Source organism: Rhincodon typus, chromosome 14 (genome assembly GCF_021869965.1).
Source record: "Rhincodon typus isolate 14 chromosome 14, sRhiTyp1.1, whole genome shotgun sequence".
Classification (NCBI taxonomy): Eukaryota; Metazoa; Chordata; class Chondrichthyes; order Orectolobiformes; family Rhincodontidae; genus Rhincodon; species Rhincodon typus.
In genome coordinates, this window is record NC_063345.1 from 32,706,073 (window position 1) to 32,729,790 (window position 23,718).

Below are 23,718 nucleotides of genomic sequence, written 5' to 3' on the forward strand. Positions count from 1 at the left end.
CAATTCCAGTGTAAGAAATGGACGGGTCATGAAGGGTTTGTAGAAAACAGGGCATCTGGAAAAACTGGCAGATAGCCAACTGCCATCTGAACAGCAAGAGCATACCAGCCATCTGAGGAATAAATACTTAGCTCTCAAAAAAAAAAAAAAAAAGCACCATAAAAAGGTACCACGGCACTTTAAGCTAAGAGTCCTCACAGAAGAAATTATAGAGAAAATATTCCCGACAGCAGGATCAGCAGAAGAACGGCTGGAGAGACCATGGAGAAGGCAGAGCATTCTGGAAGACACATTTTGTGTGAACTTCGAGGGACTAAATTTTAATTTATTGTTTTCTTATTACTTGGGTTTAATGTATAAGTGGGACTTGTGTTTATTGGAACATCATGCCAGTAGAATTTAGTTCAGTTAGGGGTGAATAGTTTGGTTAGTAATTCTGTTAATTTGTTCACTGTTAGGGTTAAATAAATAAATTGTTACTAGTTACTTATAAAGTGAGCATCAGGGATTCCTTTCATTCAACTCTTAACAGATTACGAGGGCCAAGGCAGGGCAAACCTCTACTCCCACCGTAACAGATTGGGGCTGGTGTTTCAGTTTAATTATCAGAGGGGTTTGACCTTTAACCTCCCCTTTGTAACACTTAACTGTCTCATATATAGCAACCGGAAGTATTTACTAGTGCTAAGGCAGTCCGGAATCCCCGGTGATGGCACCATCTAAACAAGGTCATTGCGCATTTGCCAAGTGTTAGCAGTCTGGACTTGCACTGCACAGTATCAGATTTGCTCTAAACTAAGTAGATAACGGGAAACTGCTGTGCCACTTTGTAGGCATGGACACGGTCGGTCCTGGTGGACAGGGTGGTACAGAAGAGAGGCCCCTTCTTCCCCAGGATTGCCACAGGAGATCACATCACCAGAGTCTGTCAGTTTGGTCTGAGGCTGCCACCCAGGTCACTTTGGTCTCAACTGCCTGGAGGAACGTGCAGCAATGTCAAAGGAAGGTCAATGGCCTTCTCCACCATCATCTTCTCTGCTACCTCTCAGTCACACACTCTCTGGTACTGCATTGACTCCTTACCAAGGCTCATGGCCTAGCTTATCTCACTATTCTATGCAACATCTTTCCTCACTTGCTCTCGCTCTCACCTCCACCAACATCCCACACAACTATCCCTGCATGGCCTCTGCACCTCCAACTTACTCACTAAGACCATATCACTACCTCTCCCCCACCTGCACCAGCAATCACAGCTGAGCTACCCACTTTCTTCTCCTTCAACCCCTCTTTTTCACTTATCATTATTAGTATTATTATTATCCACAATGCAGCTGAAAGAGCTAAGATGTGTACATACTTGCACGCACGTAGGATTGCTGCCTGGCATTAAACTTCTCTTCTACAAAAGGGAGAAGCCTGACCCTGACCACCGAAATGGCTGATTGACCCCACCCAAGTTGTTGAGCTGACAGCAGATCTAAACTTGACTTGTTGTGACTGAAGGCGGAGTCCCCTGACTCGAGAGGGGGCCCAGCCCATTGAACTTTGAGGCATGGCGTCTGCTCGCAATAGGTGGTGTTTGACACATATTGACCATCACATGATGCAGTTGTGCTAATGAGGTAGCACCATCTAATACTGAAACATATCCAGACCCATTGATGGATAACTTCTGACAAGCAGCCTTGTTTTGTACCTACACTAAACTACAAGGAAAGATAAAAAGTACTGTGAGCCTTTGAAATGTAGTGGAATGAACAAAGCACTGAAACATAAGGAAAGGCAGAGACGCTGACAGCATTCAGTAGGGACAAAACGAGTGAGCACCGAGAGAGAAAGTAAGAATCTCTGAGATGCAGCCTAATAGTGTCTGAGAACTGGATGCCTGCCCCTGAATGCAAAGAGTCCTCATAACAGCACTACAACAAAAGGCACCGAGGCTCGTCAAACTGAGTCATTAAAATGCAGAGGTGCACTTCAAGTGGTTCAGAAATGCATTTATGATGACGTGGAGATGCTGGCGCATGTCAGGTGCCTATGTCCATGGATGGGGAGGGTATGCAAGGCTGCTGGCCTTGGAACATTCCTTCAGATGATGACACCAAATGTCTAAGATGGAGGTCCAGAGGAGGAAGCAGCAAGCTGGTGTCAATAGGTAACCACTTAGATTTTAAGTCAGGAATTGTGTCTAGTTTCTATCCAGTGTGTGGGTGAACAGGAGCCTGCATATTAATAGGTTGTGATTAGATGGTAATGAGGGTGATAGTGAGTGATAATGTCTGTTAATAGGCCTCCTGTTGCTCACTAGCAAGAATCTCATCTTAACATTTGGGACTTTGTTAGATGATGCGACTTGTCACTCTTGACAATATCCCTTGTGATTCTCGTGATTCTCCCAAATTTTGCGCCATAGCTCAATGTTGTTTGGGTTCTGGGAAGATTCCGCCCATGAGCTTTTGATACATTGCTTACAGCAGTTTTCTGCTGGAATTTTCTAAGCCATTCAGGACATCTTCCCCAGCCCTGACTGTTTCAATAACTGATATGCTAACAGCACGTATTTGTTCTGATTGAATCTGCACACCCTGCCAGACCTTCTAGATGGCTCTGTTTCAGAGATACTGGACCTTTGTCACTAGCCAACAGCAGTTAGTTTTTTTTTTAAAACCCTCTTGCTAAGGCACCGAACTGTTCACTTCAAGGTTGTTAGCAGTCATTAAAAATGTACACTTCAACAAATTTCCAAACCTCCAGGCAATTGCACACCACCCTCCAAACTTCAAATTAAAATGTAAATAACGTTCTTCCCTTCTCACGCACAAAATAGAAACAGAAATGAAACGTAAAGCTATTCATCATTTCTGCACTTTAGAGCTAAGTAGTAATACCATGATTCTTCATCGCAGATAGCTGAAGCCTCAATTGAGAACTCTTACATGACACCAATAAAATTGCCTGTTCTTCATCCCTGCTACCTCCAGTCACTCAGCCAATTTCCTAAACAACAACTCACAGGGAATTCCACGAACTTCAAACTTTGCCTAACAGACTCTTTTAAAGAAGCTCTATTCAATGTTTTCTGGAAATTCATGTAAATAACATTCATTCCTCCATCTGTCATCCTAATGCCTTTTCAAAGGCAATTCAACAAAACTCATCAGGTATGACGTATCCTTCACTGACTGTCATGACTACCTAAAACTTTTTTTTTTTTTTTTTTTTTAAAAAAAAAGTGTACAATCAATAGATGCCAACAATTTCCAGATGTTTAGCTAACTAGTTTATAAGTCCTTGTTTTCTCCCCTTTCCTTAATAACATACAAAATTATCTAAAGGGACATGCAAATTTTGGAAAATTATAATAATTCGGCACCACATATTCTCATCTACTTCCTTTAAAACCATGGAACAGAAACCCATGCAGACACGGGGAGAACATGCAAACTCCACACAGTCACCCAAGCCAGAATCTAACCCTTAACCCTGGCGCTGAGAGGCAGCATTGTTAAGCACTGTACCACCCTGTGAATATCTAGAATTTTAGTAGCTGTATTTCCCTTTTAAATATTAAATTGTCTGGAGTTTTATCACACTCAATTAATTGCATGTACACACATTGTTAGACTATTAACTAAATGTGGCTCATTACTCATACTCCTTTTTTATTCGAGGAGTTACGGATGGAGAAAAATATCCTGCATTACCAAAACAAATTCCATCATACAGCACGTCAGAAAGGCAGAAGTTAAAATTTTCGAATAAAAGAATTTTGCTGGGTTGTATATGTTTGTGAAATCTTTTCATTTATGCAAGCTAACACTTCACAGTTGCTACTAGGGGTCCTGCATACAAATTCCCTATAGTCCGAAATCATTTTCTATTTCTTAATATTACCCATAAGCTTCCTTTGCCTATTTACTTCTCTCATATCCTGCCTTGCCATTGAAATGATTTCAACTTTACTCATTAAGATTAGAATTAACTAACGTGAAAATCAAAAACTGGATTCAGATACAATGTACGTATGACTAAGATGCCATATTCATCCCACTGTGAAATAGCAAAATGTAATTATTTACAGGCTACACTAATTTGGCAGCCAGTGTCAGAACACTTTCCTATAAATTATAGTTAGTGTATTAGCAACTAATGAAAGAAGATTCAAATTATTACACAGTAGCTTTGGTTCAACACATACGATCAATTTGCTCATTTAAAATTTATTATAATGTTTAATACCAAATCATGAAAAGACTGGAATTGAAGATTAACACTGAAATGGAGAGTAAAATTAACTACAGCTTCTACTCTCCATTACTATCTCTTTAAACACCTCTTCAATATCTTGCCACACTTGGTTCTTAAAATTGGGAGGAGTTCTTTGACACCAAAAATAGATGCTATTTATTTAGTTACCTCTAATGCTCCACTATACAACTTAATGAACTGCATCCAGACCCCACACCCTACTCTTAAAAGGTGTCATATAAACCAAAATTCTTACGTTAGTGCCTCTAATCTCTAATCAAATTGCTCCTATCGTACCTTTTTTGAACAACCACCCAGAATTTTACAAATCAATTGGAAATTAATAAAATTAGGCAGAACAAATTTGAGGCAAATTATTCAAAGTGCTCCAAAATCAGAATAGGTTTCAGAATTGGCAAAAAGGCAGAACTTCTTAAAACTTTAAAAAACAGTTTTCAGGCACAATGAAACAAATACCGAAGAAACTTCTAACTGCTCATTTTTGACAGTACTGAGCACAGAGTAAGCTAAGTTTGGCTTAAATAATTTGGAATTAGAAATTGGCATTCATGGAAATACTTCAATGCCCTCAAATAGAAGCAAAATTTTAAAAGAAGAATTAAAGGTTTAAAAGGAGGAAGCCACAAACCTTGAGAGCTTGTAGCCTAGCCTGTTCCTCTTCTAGAGCTGCTTGCTTTTCCCGTTCATCAACTTTACTCAAAGACATCCCCGTGTTGGAAAGAGTGGAGACTGCATTCGATAGAGTAGTTGCTCTGTGGAGTGGCAGAAAAAGGCATTTAAAATACATTGCTGCTTTACTATTAATACAATTATGCAAAAATATCAGTGAACTCTCCTTTTTGGACAGGAAAGCCCTTAAAAATCTAAAAAAGTGAAAAATAAATCTAGTTAAAAATTTACCAGGGAGGGAAAATAAATCTAAGTTGCAAACTGAACTGCAGTGATATTTCTAATTTTATTTGAAATTTTAAATGCTAAGGACTTGAAGAATTAACCAGCTTTGATGACTCTATGGCATAAAAACTTCTAAGCATTGAGAGGCAAAGATTACAAAAGCAAGGTGGTTATAGTGAGCCTCTATAAAACACTGGCCTGCTCTTAACTAGAACAGTGTTTTTTAATTCTGGGGACAACACCTTAGAAAAGATGCAAAGGCACTGAAAAGGGTGCAACAAAGATTTATGAGAATGGGTCCACGGATGAAGAATTTCAGTAACATGAATAGATTGGAGCGCCTGCGGTTGTACTCCTTAGGAGAACAAGGAGACAAGTTAGATAGAATTGTTCAAAATCATGAGAAATCAGATGGAAAAGGAGAGAATCTGTTCTGAGTGGTGGTGAGATCAAGAGCCAGAGAACACCATTTAATATTTATGGGAAATGAATGAATGAATGAATAAAAGGATTTTTATTTTAAGCTGTGTGCTGTGAGCATCTGAAATGAGGGCACAGTGGAGGTAGATTCAATTGTGGCTTCCAAAAGGGAACTGAGTAATAGCTCCAAAGAAAATCTTCAGGGCTACAGAAAAGGTGGGCGAGTGGGAATACATGGATTGCTCTTGCAGACAGCCACAAACGTAACATGCCAAAAGGCCGCCTTCTAAGCTGAAACAATTCTATGATTCCAAGACCCCAACACTGCACAAGTTGAAGCATCCATCAGAAAATAGAAACCAAACAGCCATTTGGTTGTACAGAACAGGAGTATTGCTGAATAAAGACACATTTCATCATGCATCCATCAGGACAATTCACATGAATATGGCAGTAAATCAGGAACAACTTTGCTATACATATGAGCAGAAAGTGCCAATTGGCTATCAAGTGGACTATGATTATAGAGCAAGTTACCATAGAAAATACACTTGTTAGATGATGACTGACAGTTAATTGCCAAGCTCTGTTTACAGTTAATAGGCAGGTTGACACTAAGATTGGTTAAGGCGGTTAAGTTGTTCCTGGGGCACGAACCAGAGAATAGCCATCACCTATTTTGTTTAGTTGAAACATGCAAAGTGCACGCCATGTGCTTTCTGGCCACAAAGAACACGACTCTAAACATTAATATACATAGCTTCCACTGTGCACAAGTGTTCCACATTACAAGCCTGACTGAACCTTAAATTGCTTGAATGAACAACAATTTCTAGGAATTATTTAGCAAATGTTGACCAATCGTAAGATCTTAGTTATGGTTGGATATGGTGTTTAGATTTCACCAGTTGTGTGGTTGGACAGGGCAATACATAGCCTGGTGTGAATAGTCAAAGCGATACATTGTTTGATATGATCCACCAGTCTTTGGGACCTTTGGACAATGTACCTACTATTACACCGACACTGAATTTCATCAACCATGTTATTCATTTCTGTGGCAGGCATAAATGTCTTGTTGGCTTGATGGCAACATCCTATTAATGGTAATATCTTAATGTCTGATGAGTGCAAGACAGAAAGCTTTGACAAAGTGTTTTTCTTCAGCACTACTCAAAGTAGGAAATTTCTGAAACATCCAAGTTAATAGGGTATTTCAGGCTTTGGTGACACTGATAGGAAAATGTGTGACCATTGAAAATTGCCCAACATATGCTAAAACATTCTAACAATGAATCTGAAGAGGAAAGGTTAATGTGGCTGTTTTTAAAGGCTTTAAAAGATCTACGCTGAGACACAAACTGTGCCTTGTAATTTATGCATTATTTATTTTAAACATTATAAATAGTTATCATTTGTTTGTGAATCACCAACATATTCATACAACACCTTCAATAATAAACAATGCAATTCACAAATGGTATTATGAAGCAAAATATGCCACTGAACCACCCAAGGAGATTTAAAGTTTTAGCAAAGATTTGTAGCTTGGGTTGTGGGTGAGGTTGTTGACTTGCTTTTATTTCTTAACTATGCTACGCCTTGCTTACCTTACCAGCAATGTGAAAATACATCAGGTCCCCTACGTGATCTGATTAATCTCAGCTTTATCTCCGCAACAGCTTGCTCAGCCCTTCACTGTCTGATTTGTTATGTTGGTTGGCAAACATGAAAAGGTGCATAAGGTGAAATGTACTCCAACTCAATACTGTGAAAACTGAAGTTAAAGTTTTGTTCCCTTCACAAATTGATTTGATGGTTACTCCTTCTAATCCTGACAACCATCTGAAGTGGAGCCATGTTACTAACAACAAAATCAAAAATTACTGGAGAAACTCATCAGATCTGGCAGTATCTTTGGGAAGAAAGTAGAGTTAACATTTCAACTCGGTTGACTCATCAGAACCAAACCTTCATACCTACGGAGTTTCTCCAGCAATTTCTGTTTAAATTTCAGATCTCCAACATCCACAATTTTTAAAAATTTTCATGTCACTAGCAACATCTTGTTGCTTGAACGTAACTTGAGCTTTCAACCACATATTTGCTCCATCACCAAGACTCACCTTCCCCAACTCTATAATGTTGCCAAATTCCTATACTGTATCGGGTTATCTGTTGAAAGTCTGATCTATACCTTTGCTGTCCCTAGACTCTGACTGTCCTAATGCCTTCCTGTCCAGCCTCTGAACACAACGGACCTCATTCAAACCTCTGCTGCCCGTACTGTAATTCACACAAAGTTTCACAACTCTTGTGTAAGCTGACAGTTGAACAATCCTCCCAATTTTATAATCACTGGCTTGAGTTTCAAAATGCTTAACACTGCTTCCATCCTGCCTCTTTAACCTACTCCAACATTATATGCCTAGATGTATGCAGTCCTTCAATTCTGGCCTCTTTTGCAAAAGAGTTTCAATTGTTTCACTTGGCTTCCATCAGCCTTGGCCCCAAGCTCTGGAATCCTCTACCCAGGCCTTTCTGCCTTGCTACTTCTCTCCTACTTTAAATTCTTCTTAAAAACTATTATTAGCCATTTTGCCCTCCAGTCCCCATATATCTTCTTCAATGACTTGGTGCCAAAACTGTTCTCGATGTGATACTCTTGCGCAGCTCAGCATGTTTTGTAAGATTAAAGGCAATTAAATGCAAATATTAATTGTGGTTACAATTTTCACCTGTTTGCTGCAGAAAATTCTTTTGTTTTTTTTCCTTCTAAGGAAGCTAGATGCTGTTCCAATGCTTCAAGCAGACTGCTTGGTGCCTGTAGTGATAATTCAAGAGAACAAATGATTAGTTTCAGCAGTAGAAAGCACCTAACCCCCTTTCATCAAAACCCACAAAATTTCAATTTATGAAAAGCAGCATCTGGGTTTGTGCTGCATCAATGGCAACAAGGAATGTCTGTAAACTTATTCTTGCTTTCACCAATTAGATCCAGAAAGAAGTCAACACCTATACTACTTGCATTGAAATTTTGAAGAAATGTCATTTTTGGCCCATTTAAGCTCACTTCAAAGGTCAGCCTTTCCAAATTAAAAAAAGTTAATGCTATCTATGAGTGCTACTATTTGCTGGTCCTAAAATAGATACTTAACATTAGAAAATGAAAAAATATTTTTGGAAGACAATGGCCAGTAGCATTAAATGAAATCTAACAAACACAGTAACAATGCAGAACGCAAGTTAGTAAATAAAACTGCATTTTTCCAATAAACCACAAGGTGAAGCTATAACACACAACTGTTTCTCTATTACTCCTGTTGAATAAAATCCCCTAATTAAAATAGAAATTATTTAGGTTCTATGTTTAATCCTAAGTACTTTACCTAACAAAACCTTAAGACAAACACGATTTTATAAAATGTGCTGAGTGTTTCATTTACGTGATTATTAAACACAAGACTTGTAAAATGATTATTTATGGGCAGCTTTATACTAAAGTTTTGTCTTAAAATGTGCTTAGAAAAGATGAACTGCATCTTAACTATCTTAACATTGGAGGCCCGACCTTCAGTTTGGTGACCATATATGCACAAACACTTCAAAAGTATGTGTGTGTAATTTTCACAAGGATGTATGGTATTTCACAGTGTTGAATGGAAAACACTCAGCCCGATTTCCAAATGGCGATGCAGCAAAGTAGCAGGGTATGGATACAAAGTAATTTGCCAGTCTCAGTTGCACCACCATGGGAAGATATACAGCAGAAGCCTGGAAGTTTGAGGAGAGAGAACCATTCATAAATGCTTGATTTAAGACAAATATAGAAGAAAATAACTTACTTAGATGCTCAAAGATGAAAAAAAAAAGGAGATTAACTACAGTCTGGAAAACTAATAGGTTTGTCATGTAATACTTGAATAGTCGACTCACGGAGATGTCAAATACATCAAATAAAAATACCTTAATTTCACAACGTCTGCAAGGACACACTGGCAGATTTTCAAATCAGAGTTCAAAAGGTAGTCCCAAAGTTTTATATTAGTCATTTACTATAATTGAAGTGCAGGTTTGGTCAAAATATGCTTTTAAGTCCCTTTCTTCTCACATTCCTGCTACCACAAAATTGCAAAATCAAAATTCACATACCTTCTCACATGAAGCAATAAAGATACTTCAGGATACAAATCTGATTTATATCTATAATAAGTATTTTTAAAACAATACGATTACGTCATTGGACTGACAATCAAATGGGAGAATATAATCTAGTTACATGTTCTTTGGAAGCAGGTTAATCATTATGATAATTGTGACTATATGATGATGAGGTATGACTCAGAAATAACTACCATTCTGTAATGTAAATTTTAAAAAATCTTTAGCTGTCAATGTAGTAGGAATGTATGACAACGTAGCAGTGAGGAGAATAGATTGAATTTCCCTCTATTTCAGCACAAATCAAGTAGTGGTGGTTTCAGAGTGGGGGGGCACATGTAATAATTAGAGGCCTTTTGTGGTAAGCTTGAATTCAAAAGCTTACTACAAACTATTTCAATTCTCAAGACACAACTAGTATCATTTTACGTAGTAAATATTTTAGGATAGGTTTACTTTTCTTACTGGAGACATGCAGGTTGGGAACAGACATATAAACCAAGAATGTAGCGATCAATACTATTTAGAAACATGCAAATAATAAGCACAAGGCTAGTTACTGTAGTTTGAGGTAGCCAACAATTCTAGCTCAATTTATATCCTGGATCAGGAAGTTTTACAACTAGCATCCCTACCGCAAGATATTTTAATGTAGCACCACTTCATAATGTAAAGAAGTCCCATTGCTTTCACAGAAGCACAAATCAGATTTTTAAAAAAAATCAGTTCAGCAAGTACTTACAGTCTGAAAAAGGTGTAATAAAAACAGTGAATGTCTTGCTCACTGTGTTAATGCATGCAATTTTGGAGCACAGATGAAACAATGCCTTCAATGCAATGAAGACAAGCTGTTTTTTTTTTTATAAAGGAAATACATGTGACTACAACTTAGGACACTAATTTTCCCCTACAGGTATCTACTGATGCCAAGATATTTTCACATGACAGTTGTGATCCTCTGACATCCTGCCCATAGCCTCATAAGTGAGCCAATCTGGATATCAACAGCTGGAAATAGTTGGTCATCATAAGACCCGCTGTTGCTGAGAAAGAGTTCTGAGGAAGACCCAAAACGTTAACTCTGATCTTTTCCTCACCACGTGCTGCCAGACCTGCTGAGCTTTTCCAGCAACGTCTATTTTTGTTCCCATTGTTGCTGAACCTGATTCACCCAATGTACACATACTTCCAGAGGAGGATGGCAAACTAGCAATTTAGCAGAATTTATGGTGAATATTTCCCCTTACAAATCTAGCTAAGCCTAACCACCAACCTATTTCAAGTTTTCACAACTTGGAATTGTCACCCTTTGACTTGAACAGGAACACACTCCACTTACACAAAGCAATTGTGTGAAGTAAATTAATCAAACTAAATTTTGAATCATAACGTGTACTTTTAAATGCATCTCAATGCTTAACACACAGGAAATTGGGACTCATTGTCACTCTCTCCTAGTCTAAACTAATTTCATTGCCAGGACATTAAAACTGTGTTATCTCTAGCTTGCCATTTCTCTGATAATCCAAAACCACACGATACAAATCTTCCATTGCCCATAACTAACTCCCGTCGTCATTTTTTCCAACCGATGCACTGTGAACATAATCCATTGTGTTGGTTTAAGAATCGAGACGGAACTTGTTTTATGGATAAAGAACTGGTATCATCCTTGTGTTATTGAACATAGGTCTCATGCATGTTATGGTTTAGCCCACCTACCTGGTCAACAGTGTCAAAGCTTGCATTCAGTTTACTTCAATTTTTTGACCTGTTCAACCAACAGCACCTTGGACATTCTAGCCTTAATACAGAACTTGGATTTAATTCTCAATCGACTAACAATCACATATTCTGATTGTAAGTATAAGAGGGGAATAATCCAACATTCGAGATGAAAGTAAGATTACAAAGTAACAATGCAGATGCTCTTTGGGCATTACAGAAAATATTCAACTCTGAATTCAGTTTACATTAAACATTGCTTCAATCAAACATTCTAAACCAGAGTTCAGCAAGTTAAATCTAGGTCATGAAAGTTAAAAAGTTCAGAGATATTGATCAACTTTCCTTCAAGTCACATGGCAAAGACTGGGCACTACTTCATACAATGCCAGGTACAAAGCTGAGTTCACATAAAATATACATGTATAAATCATGTATACACAGAGACTCATGCTCTCTGTAGGAAAAGAAAACTTAAAGCCCAGGAGTTGGGAAATGGACAAAGCTAAATGATATGTACACTGACCTGAGTAAGATCTGGAATGTCACCCTGATCAATTCCAACTTGCTGTGTCAACAAAGAAAAAGTTCACATTACTTCATGCAGTGGCAAGTAAATAAAAAAAAACGGAAAGTGATTGCATGCTTACAGAATGCTTCATATACAGGAAAAAAGAGGGAAGTGGTGGGTTTGGGAGAAATAGACTACAGACAAGCATAAATATATATTCACCTCTGCAGTTTTGAGGAATTCGGACAGCTTGGTCATTCTAGCCAGAAATTTTTTGTAGATGTCTAAGGCTTCCTTGCACTGGTTTTTCTTCATATCAAAGTATTTCTCTGGAAGAAGGCAATCAACACAAGATCTTCATACACATTTTCAAAATCATAAATATTATAAAATGACTTTAAAAAAACTCCTAAGTTAAAAACGCATTTAAGAATTGTCCATACCTGCCACTGTATTTGTTTTTAAAGCAGCTGTAGCCAGAACCATTGCAATGCATGAAAACAGGAAATAAAATGAACCTAATTACATGCAATGTTTCTGTCAACCTTGTTAGAAAAAGCATGTTTTTTCCCCCACTATAAACATTTCAAAAGTATAAATGGCATAATTTCTTCAGCTTAAAAGTTTACATAAAGATTTCTGTACTTTTCCTGATAGCTTTTATATACACAACACATGGCAAATCACAACAATTTTGAACATGTACAGAAGTACTGAAGTAGTTTGAGCAGAACTTCCAAGCTTGTTACATAACTCTTAAAAGATGAACTAAACTCTCCCTCTACGTACTCAACTAAAGAGTGATACACATCTTTATTTGACCCTGGTTCTAACCGAATTAACATGGCTGTTCTTTTTCAAAATGGTTAAATGAAGTAACTTACATACTGTAATTACTCAAAATAAGAATGTTAAGAGTACGGCATGTATTTGTTCAATAGCTAACAGTACTGTATCTTTCCCTCAACACAATATTCAACTTTGCTTGGTGACTACTTAAAATACCATTCATCTGTGGTTTGATGTTTAAACCAAGTTTCTGTACACTATGAATGAAAGTAAAAAAACATGAAGGATCCATCTCTGTTACATGCACAGACACACGATCAGGTCCCCCTGCTCCTGCAACTTTTAGAATTGTACCCCTCATTCACTGTTGTCTTTCCATGTTCTTCCGACTTAAAGTGCATTGCCTCATTCTCTGCATTGAACCTCATCTGCCGCCCATTTGTGGAGCAGGCAAAAATGTTAATTTCCTTTTGGAATTCCACTCTGCCCTCCAAGTTTACAAATCTTCCAAGTTTAGTGGCGTCTTGTTGCAGCTTAATATTAGCCTAGACACTTACATCCCTGAGGAATATCTATTGGATTATTCAATATCATGATACTCAGACCCAGTTTCTTATGTGATAGGACTTTAACCTGATACAGTAACACTTATGTTTAAAAAAACCTGCTAGAGGCAACCTCACACTGAATGGGGTTTAAACTGATTTTAGCGCTACTGAAAATATGATCATCCTATCACCTTCTCCCAAAGGTTATTATTCTGGTTAACACTTTGATGACTGAAAACTTTGGATAACTGACACCAAATAAATTATACAGATATTTGATGTAGCTGAAACAAAAATCAGAAAATGCTGGAGAAACCCAGAAAATCTAGCAGTACCTAAGAGAGAAACAGAGTTAATGTTAAGTCCGATTTGACTTCTTCAGAATTCTGGAAAATTAGAAGCAAGGGTATACCATTTGGCTCCTTAAACTTGCTAAGCATTTGGTAATAAAATGGCTGATCTGATTTGGCATCCAACCTACTTTATTGTTGTTACCTGTAACCTGTGACTTCGCTGTTGACCAAAAACATTAACTCAGCCTTGAGCAGTTCAATGACCCAAATTCCACTCATCTCCGTAAAATAATTCCCAAGACCAATGACCCTCAGAAAAAAGTTCTCATTTTAATGGAGAAAAGTTGGCACTTGTATGGCATCCTTTTTGCCTTTTGGATTTTTTTTGTTTTGTTTTTAAATCGTACACCATACATCTCACTTCTGGAAAATTAATACTGATCAATCTCCTGCTTGATTATTTTTGTGTGTTGTTAGTTAAGTACAAATGTCCTTTTCCAACCCCCGCTAAATTCTGTAATTTTCTTGGTCAGTAAATGATCTTTGACTCATTACAATTTACAATTCTTACATTAAATCTCACTAGCGTTTTTTGTTTACTCATGAGATGTGGACATAGCTGACTGTGCCAGCCTTTATTGCCCATCCCAAGTTATCCTTGGGAAGATGGTGGTGAGCTGCCTTCTTGAATCACTGCAGTCCATTTGATATCAGAATTCCAGGATTTTTACTCAGTGATAGTGAATACACTGCGGTATATTTCCAAGTCAGGATGGCAATTTCCCAATTGCGCAACTCTTAATCGCAGTTGTTTGTCCCACTTCGCTACCCAGAACTGAATTAGGCAATGCCTCTTTCCTTATTCCCTCAGAAACACTGATGCAAGAAATAATCTTGGATGCATTCTAAATAGCATTTGCAACTTTAGCCCCATATATTCTCTTGATGCCAGTCTACCCTACCTTAGATGATTTAAAGTACCTTGCAGCATTGCTCCATTTTTACATGTCTCTAAACTATCACCTGCAAAAAGCTCCCACCTCCTATTAAAAAGGATGATCATCACAGTAATGGCATGTTGGTCAAGTTGCCGACGAATAGGGACTCCCTGCTTGCAAAACAGTGTAATAAAGACGTAGTAATAAAATTATTGCTAAGCAGGATTTCCTCCATCACTCAGACTTTCAGTGCCACTCTTAAAAATTGTAAAAGTGAAACTGTAAGGAAAGTTATTTGCTGTAAGACCAGTTACTGGGTCAATTTCCAAATGTTGCATTATCTCAAAGAAAGCATACTTTCCACTAAAAGACACCATCCAGTCCTAAACACGTCAACCAGAGTTTCTACGATACTTGTCCATAAACAAGCACTGCTACACCTCTAGCCCTTTTTCACAGGCTCTGGCAAGTGCTTCCTTCATTACTGTTTTTCTAAAATTTATTTGGAAAAGTTTTTAAAACGATTAGATTTTTTGGTCTATATTAAAGTAGTTTTTTTAAATAACATTTCAGCAATTACAGTCATTCCTGTTGCAGAAGAGAATAAAGTTGCCAGAAATAATTAGGGAAGGACAACACATTCCTCCTTTTCATGTAGGGACACACCAATTTCCTGACAATCACTTAAAGACAGAAAGAAATGTCTATTCCATTTTAGCTACATATCAGAAACCTGTCCTGAACAAGGTAATGGATGATGGATATCAGACATATTATAGTGTTTTCAATTTCTGTTCTGCTTAAATCACCAAACTCCATTCCATACACTCCCCTCATGAATGCGGTCTTTTGGTTACAAAAATTATTGCCTCTTCTTTCCACTGTCTGCAACATATGTTACAGCACAAATATCAATGAATATTATGGCTACAAGCTAATCATTTTGAGCCAGACATGCTTTATGTAACTTGAGGTTTTATCAGGTAATATGCATTACTCGGTTGTATTAAGTTGGTATGTATTTTCAAGGCCCTAATGTGTAATTGTGGCTCTAAAGGACAATTTTATGTAGTTTTTAAAAAAATTTTCAAACTTGTACATTTCTTGTTCCACAAAGATGGTGGTTTGAGATGGCATTAGAATACTTATAAATATCCAAAGCTTGATGGTATTTTTTTTTTCCAATTCAGAAACAAATCTACCAATGGACGGAAGCAAGCAGGAAAAGAACTTTATGCAAGCCTTTATTTACCCTGAAGCAAATAGTTAAATACTGTAAATATACAGAAATGCAAGCAGAATAATGATGGTCGGGCTTAAATCAAAAACACAGGTTTTGATGTCATTACAATATGGAAACATTGGAGTGCAAACAGAAGAATCAGAGGTTTTCATTACAAGATAAGCAGCTTTCTCATCTATTTGTTTTTGCTTAAAAGCTAGTTTAAACAACTAATTCTTCATAGAGACAAATGGCAAATTATTTATTTATCCAGACTCATTCCCAAGACTTGAGCTTTATAACTTCTCTTCCTGAAGATAGAACATGACAAAAGCTGGTAGCAAGAGTTTCTACAAATATTTAAATAGGAAAAGCAATTAAAAGCCCCAACTGTGTATTACATGCAGTAATGAGAATTTGGGAAGTTGAAGGAATGTTAACCTCTTTCTCAAAATCAAAATTTGCTTGTATTTACCATTTAGGAATTAACTGAAAGTCACTGTTATACAGTGCAACCTGAATGGAGTGCTAGGCGTTGGACACGTTGAAGTAGTTTGGTGAGGGGAAAAAAAAAGGTGCTTTTCCTTTTCTTAAAAATCCTGTAGGAATTCAGTCTTTAAGTATTCAATTTATAAGCAGTGAAATGGAAGCTGATGGGTGAGTAATACTAATTTCTAGTCTCTAATCTCCAGTTTAAAATTACTTTTGAACTACTTATAAAGTATGGCAGAGCTTGATCATGTGCAATATTGTGAACACAGCCAGTACCAAGACAAGCACATATGCACAATTGTCACTAGATGAAGAAACTTGGGCTCCAGGTTTCAGAGTTCAGCAGAAGCTGAAGTCATTGTGGGATATACCTGAGGCAAAGGAACATGTGAATAGCACACTTAGGGCAGTTGTCACAAAGATAGTAACATGCAGGCAAATAAGGAACGGATGACTACCAAATAAACCAGACAGGTGGTGCAGGAGTTTCCCAAAACCATGTTACTTACTAAGCAGTTTTCCATCTGGACACTGCATAGGTCAACCATTCCTCAGAGGAATGCTGCACAATCTAAGCCTGTGACACCACTGGTGGCTCACCAGCACAGGAGGGAAGAGAGACAATTGGAATTGCAGTAGCAATGGGGGTTTCCATTTGTTAGGGGATAAAAATAAGCAATTCTGCAGGTGTAGATGTGACTTCAAGGTGGCATACTACCTTCCTGGTATCAAGTTCAAGGTTATCATCAACATGCTTCTAGACAAGGGTGACCAGCCAGAGGCTGCAGTTGTATTCTACATTGGTACCAACAGCACAGGGGAAGGGAACACAGTTCTGCAATCATAATTTAGGGAACTAGATAGGCAATTAGCATGCTGGAACTGAAAGGTTGTAATCTTTGGATTATTCCCAGTGCCATATGAAAATAGGAGGATAGGTCAGATGAATGCATGGCTGGAAAGATGATGCAGGAGTGAGGGAGGGAGGGCTTTAGATTTCTGGGACACTAGGACTAGCTTTTAGCAGAGATGTCACCTGTAGAAGCTCATCTGTTGCATGTGAATGGAATGGCAACTGAATTCCTTGTGCTGTGTCTTGCTCGAGCTGTTGAAGAGGGTTAAAACTAAATCAACAGGAGTGTGGCAATCAGAAAATAATTTCAGGGAGGAATACCAGGTATATAAAATACTGCAAGACTCAGTTAGCATTAGAATAGAGAACAGTAAGTTAAGAAGTGGAGTTGGAACAAGGGATAAATAAAACCAACCAAATCGGGGTTACATTTCATGTGAATGCACGGATTACAGTAAATAAGATGGACAAATTGCTGGCACACATTGCTGTAACAAATATTTAGCTCAAGCAATAACAAGACTGGCTGTTAAATATTCCTAAATACAAGTGGGTGCAAGAAAGTTAGGAAAAGGAGAAAAGGAGGACAGATAGCAATATGGTTATGGAGATAATTGCAGTGTTAGAAAGAATAATGTATCATAGTGCTCAAGACCAGGATTAATTTGGCTACACCTGAAGGACAAAAAAGTACAATTACATTGCTTGGCTTGTTTTACAGGCCACCAACCAGTTTGAAGGATTTAGAAGAATAAATCTACAAGGAAATAACAGAGGTGCAAACATTATGAATAACCATACAGAGGAGAATTTTAAATTATCCAACTAGCCACTAAGGTAATGGTTGTGCAGAAGGCAGAGTGTGGCAGGTGTGTCCAGATTTTATTCAGGGAAATTTTCTACAGCATTAGATCTTTTGTAAAAGAAAGGAGGCACTACCAGACATGGTTCTTGAGAAAGAGTTGGGCCAAGCAGATCAAATGCCAGCAGAAATGAAACATTTAGGGAAGAGTGATCATTGTATCATAAGGTTTAAAAACCACAGTGGAAAAGAACAAAATGAACAATCCAGAGCAAGAACTGGGAGCGAGCTGACTTCAATCAATCAGGCAAGACTGACAGGAAATTTATAGCGAAACAACAGGCTAATTCAAGACAGGTTCAGGTATGGTCAAGTTATGTTCCCTCAAATAGAAAGTTGTGCAAACAAATCCAAAGCTGCTTGAATGAAAAAGGAGTTAGAAATTAAGATAAAGAAGAAAAGGTATGCTCATGACATGCATCAAGTAGAAAATACAATTGAGAATCAAGCTGACTATGAAATGTTCAGAAGGAAGATATAAAACAAAATGAGAGAAGTAAAAAGGGACCATGAAAAAAAAAAAAAAGAGACTGTTGGCTGACAAATTGAACGTCAAGTCTTTTACAGGCATACAAGTAGTACGAATGAGAATAAAAAAAAAGGAGCAGGGCCAATTAGGGACCAAAAGGAGGTTTACACATGGCTGAGATATAGAATGAATTTGCAATTAGAAAGCAGATATTACTCGGACCATGGTGATAGAGGAGGAAATTCAGTCACTAGAAGGGTTCAAACTTATAAAAGGTGATGGTATTGGATAGACTTTCAGTGCTTTCAAAAAATAAAAAAAAAGCACACACACAATGGTACCAGGACTGGAAAAGATTCTTCCTTCATCCTTGGATGTGAGTGTGGAAATATGGAGACACTGGCAATAACTTTTGCCATCTTCTTTAGATTCTGGGGTGGTGTCAGAGGAGGGGAGAACTATATAAAAAAAAAAGGGGGTATACAACAAGTCCAGCAATTACAGGTCAGTTAGTTTAACTTCAGTGGTGGGGAAACATTTAGAATCAATTATTTGGGATAGAATTAGTAGTCACATGAACCAATATGGATTAATTGAAGAGAGTCGACATGGATTTCTTAAGGGAAAATCATGTTTTAATAACAAAATTTTTTGTAAAGGTAGGGGGCTGATGAGGATGATGCTTTGTATGTGATGTACATGGGACTTCCAAAAGGTGTTTGATTCAGTGTCAAACAACAGACTGGTGAATAAAGTCAGGGTGCGTGGATTAAAAGGGATGGTACCTCCATGGATATAAATTTGGCTGAATGATAGAAAACACTAAGAGTTAATAAGTGGTCTTCAGGTTGAAAGGTGGTCTGCTATGGAGTTGGAGGTAGGTAATGGGGTCCTTTTCCTGATGTACATTAATGATCTAGACCTTGGTGCAAAAGGGACAATTTCCAAATCTGTGGATGCAAAATTTGAAAGCATTGTAAACTTGAGGAGGACCACAGAGAACCTCAAAAAGGGCATTTGACAAGTTGGAGTGGGAAGATAGGTAGCAAATGATGTTCAATGCCAAGAAGTGTGAAGTAATTCAAGTTTGTGGAAGAACCACAAGTTCAGGTATGGTCACTGAGAGACACAGGAAGATGAAAAGTATAGTATTACTCAAAAAATATGTGCAGAAGCAGAGATCTGTAATCATAAATTATTAAAGATGGCAGGGGCTGAGGGGTAGCAGATACAATTTAATTTAGATAAATGTGAGGCATTGCATTTTGGTATGGCAAATCAAGGTAGGACTTATGCACTTAATGGAATGGTCCTGGTGAGTGTTGCCAAACAAACAGACCTTGGGGTGCAGCTTCATAGTTCCTTGAAGGTGAAGTTGCAGGTAGAAGGGTAGTGAAGACGGTGTTTGGTACACTAGCCTTTATTGGTCAGTGCATTAGTATAGGAGTTAGGATGTCATGTTGGGGCTGCACAGTACATTGGTTAAGCTACTTTTGGAATACTGGATTCAATTCTGGTCTCCCTGCTATGGGATTGGTGTTGTGAAACTTGAAAGGGTTCAGAAAATATTCACAAGGATATTGCTGGGTTTGGAGGGTTTGAGCTTTAGGGAGAGGTTAAACAGGCTGGGCTATTTTCCTTGGAGTGTTGGAGACATAGGGGTGACCTTAGGAGGTTTATAAAAGGTATGAGGGACATGGATAGGGTGAATAGAAAAGGTCTTTTTCCCAGGATAAGGGAGTCCAAAACTAGAGGACATAGGTTTAAGGAGAGAGGGGAAAAATATAAAAGGAACCCCAAGGGTAACATTTTCATGCAGAGGGCAGTGTTTGTTTTCTTTTAAAATCATTAACGGGATGAGGATGTCGCTGGCTATCCCTAATTGCCCAGAGGGCAGTTCAGAGTCAACCACACTGCAATGGGTCTGGAGTCACAGGTAGGCCAGACTAGGTAAGGATCGCCGTTTCCTTCCCTAAAGGACATTAGTGAACCAGATGGGTTTTTCTGACAAATCGACAAGGGATTCTTGGTCATCATTAGATTCTTAATTCCAGATATTTTATTGAATTCAAATTCCATGATCTGCCGCGGTAGGATTTGAACCCGGGTCCCCAGAATGTTATGAGTTTCTGAGCCAACAGTCCAGCGATAATACCACTACGCCATCACCTCCAAAGTGGAAGTGGAAGAGGAAGTGGAGAAGACTGGTACAATTACAATATTTAAAAGGCATTTGGATGGGTACACGAATAGGAAGGGTTTGGAGGGATTTAGGCCAAATGGGACTAGATTAATTTAGGATATCTGGGTGGCATGGTCGAGTTGTACCAAAGGGTCTGTTCCCGTGCCGTACAACTCTAGGTCTTATGACGTGGAGAGACCAGTTGTAAAAATATACAATTGCAAACTTTTACTAATAGAGACATAGAATACAAGTGCAAGGAGGTTGTACTGAATTTGCAGAACATACTAGAGTTCAGAGAGAGCACTGAGTCCAATTCCAGGCACGACACTTTAGGAAAAAAATAGAGAGGGCAGAGCAGGTTTACAACAGTGATCCCAGGGATGAGAAAGTTCAATTATGAAGACAGACAGGAGAATTTGAGATTGTTTTCCTTGGAGAGGACAAGGCCCAGAAGAGAAGAGACTTACTTGAAATTTTCAAAATCACGAGCAATCTGGACTGCATAGCTAGGAAGAAACTGCTCCCATCAGTAAAAGGAGCAAGAATGTGAGAACACAAATTTAAAATGATTCGCAAAAGCAGCAAATGTGATGCAAGAAAAAAAAAAAACTTGTTACGCACCAAGTAGTTAAGGTTTGGAAGGCACTGCCTGGAGTTATGGTGGTTCAAACGAGACATTCAAGACATCACTGGATGATTATTTGAATAATAATCACGTGCAGGGCTATGGGGCAATGGCACTGTCATAGTGCTCACTGGGAGAGCTGGTGCAGACAGTGTGCTCAATGGCCTCGTCTAGCACCATAACAATTCTGATTCTAGAAGTTAAAGGTACAATAAGATCTGGGTATTCTTGTACATTAATTACAAAATATTAGTTGGCAGATACAGCAAATGATTAGAAACACAAATAGAATGTTGGTATTTATTGCTAAAGGAATGGAATGTAAAATTAGCAAATTGTCACTCCAGCTGTACAGGTGTCTTAGCGAGAACATATCTAGATTACTGCGTCCAATTTTAGGTTTTTGGTCTGTAACCGAAAATAGTTGCCTCAGAAGCAGTTCAGCGAATGTCCACTTGACGGCTTCCTGGGATTAAGAGGCTTATCTTATGAATAGACGTTAACAGGTTGGGCCTATTCTTGAGTTTAGAAGAATGGAATGTGATCTTATCGAAACATAAAAGAATTGAGGGAGTTGGTAGGGTGGATACTGGAAAGATACTCCCTCTAGTCGGCAGGGAATGACTAGAACTAGAAAACACACAGCTTAAGAATACAATGGTATTCTTTTAAAATCAGAATATTTTTCTCTCAAGGGATTGTTAACCTGTGGCCCTGCCTTCCCAAAAGAGCAGCAGAGGCTCAGTCATGAAATTTATTCAAGGCTAATCTAGATAAAATATTTGATAGACTAAAGGAATCAAGAGTTAGGGACAGGAAGGCGGAATTGAGACCACAACTGGATCAGCCATTATCTTATTGAAAGGAGGAGCAGCCTTGAAGGGCCAAATTGCCTGTCCTACCACTCACATGGTACTACCTCCAACATTCCTCGCGTAAGATCTATGGTCAATATTCACAGGAAACTACAATTCAAGGTTCAGGAATGACTATGGACGGAAAAGACTACTTCCTAATAAGCGTTCTCCCACCACTTTTGAAACACCTTCTTTATGTTTGTGGGTTGTTGAAAATTATTTGAAATGGTTAATTGCCAAGTGATTCCAGGCTATTCACAATTAAGAGGGAGCCAGACACGGGGAAAAAAAACGTAAGTGTCAAAAAGGAAAATGAAAGCGTAAAAAAGAAGAATTAAGTTAGAGCATTTATCTCCAGTGAGACAATTTATACAGAAACCTGAACGGTCTTTTCCTGTATCAGGTCTATTATATAGAATTTTCTGTTCCAATTCACACTTCCAACTGTTTATCTCTACGAATAGAGCAAAACAAAAAATAAACTCAATCTTATCTTGGGAACAGTTCCAACTGTTGTAAAAAACTCAAGACGTATTTTGCACAATGGAGGTGGAATTTCATTTGCTATGTGGCCCCTAAATTAACACACTATAAACTGGAGATGCAAGTCTGTACTTTTATTTGGACAAGCTATGGGACAGCAGTTGGGAAATACCATAAGTGCTTAATCAGAAAAGTATCTAAGAATAGACTGTCAAGATACTTTAAACTTACAGGACATGTCCCTAATTAAAACAAATTAAAAAGATAGTGAAAGCAGAATTGTTACCCAGAAAGTGAGTAACTTTACCATTTTTTGCATTTAAAAGGAACAGATGGCATGACTTGACCACTTACAACAGATACAGAATAAGTTGAACAAACCTAGTCTGCATGAAATATCTTAAAGGATAGATTCATTGTAGGGAGCGGTGTGATCTAGAACATTGTAACAAGCCTTCTGTTCAAACTCTTATTCAAAGCTGAACTTCCACCTGATTAATTGCTCACCCAGTAAGTTGATGATCCCTTCATTGTAGGCAGCAAAAAGCCTGATTGAATCTTTGAACAGTAGCATAAAGGCAGCATTTATTACTCCATTTGTCAGCTCATTTGGATTTGCCTGTATCCAAAAAAAAAAAACAGGAACATTATGTTAAAAAACAGCATCCAATGATTTAAAAATTCAAACAACAGACTGAACTTTGATTTCAGCTTACAAAGTAGGTCAAAGTCTGAAACTTGCCTGAAGTAATCCATTAATGTGTCTGGAAAAGATAATTGCAAAGTTGTCGCTCTCTAACTGGAGCAGCTAGATTGTTGCTACTCAAACTTAAATGTATGTCAGGAATTTAACTTATAAAAAGATATTATGCAGTTGATTGATAATCAAGTCACAACTTAGTCAGAAGAATTTCACCTAGAGAGTCAGTACAGGTCAGACAGATAGTAGTTCCCTTAGGCAGATTCCTTTAAACCAAAAGTCAGAGCACAGTATAAATGAAAGCAAATACTAAATTCAAGCATGTTCATAAAGAGATTGTTATTTCATGAATGGGCAACGCAATGGATTAATACAATGCTTTTCAACCCCAATTCCAATCTATCCTACATTAACAAAAT

The 23,718-nt window shown here is 38.0% G+C and overlaps 1 protein-coding gene across 4 annotated transcripts in view; it reads right to left on the reverse strand.

The window, feature by feature from the left end:
- Positions 1-23,718, reverse strand: part of si:ch211-200p22.4 (phosphatidylinositol-binding clathrin assembly protein) — a 127,983-nt gene that overhangs the window by 68,075 nt on the left and 36,190 nt on the right. For all 4 annotated transcript variants that reach the window (XM_048604935.1, XM_020511911.2, XM_048604934.1 and 1 more), the window contains exons 6-10: positions 23,107-23,218; positions 12,206-12,312; positions 11,999-12,040; positions 8,325-8,410; positions 4,901-5,024 (exon numbers count right to left, since the gene is read on the reverse strand). In XM_048604935.1, the coding sequence (XP_048460892.1) occupies positions 4,901-5,024; positions 8,325-8,410; positions 11,999-12,040; positions 12,206-12,312; positions 23,107-23,218 (471 nt within the window). The remainder of the gene's footprint in view (positions 1-4,900; positions 5,025-8,324; positions 8,411-11,998; positions 12,041-12,205; positions 12,313-23,106; positions 23,219-23,718) is intronic.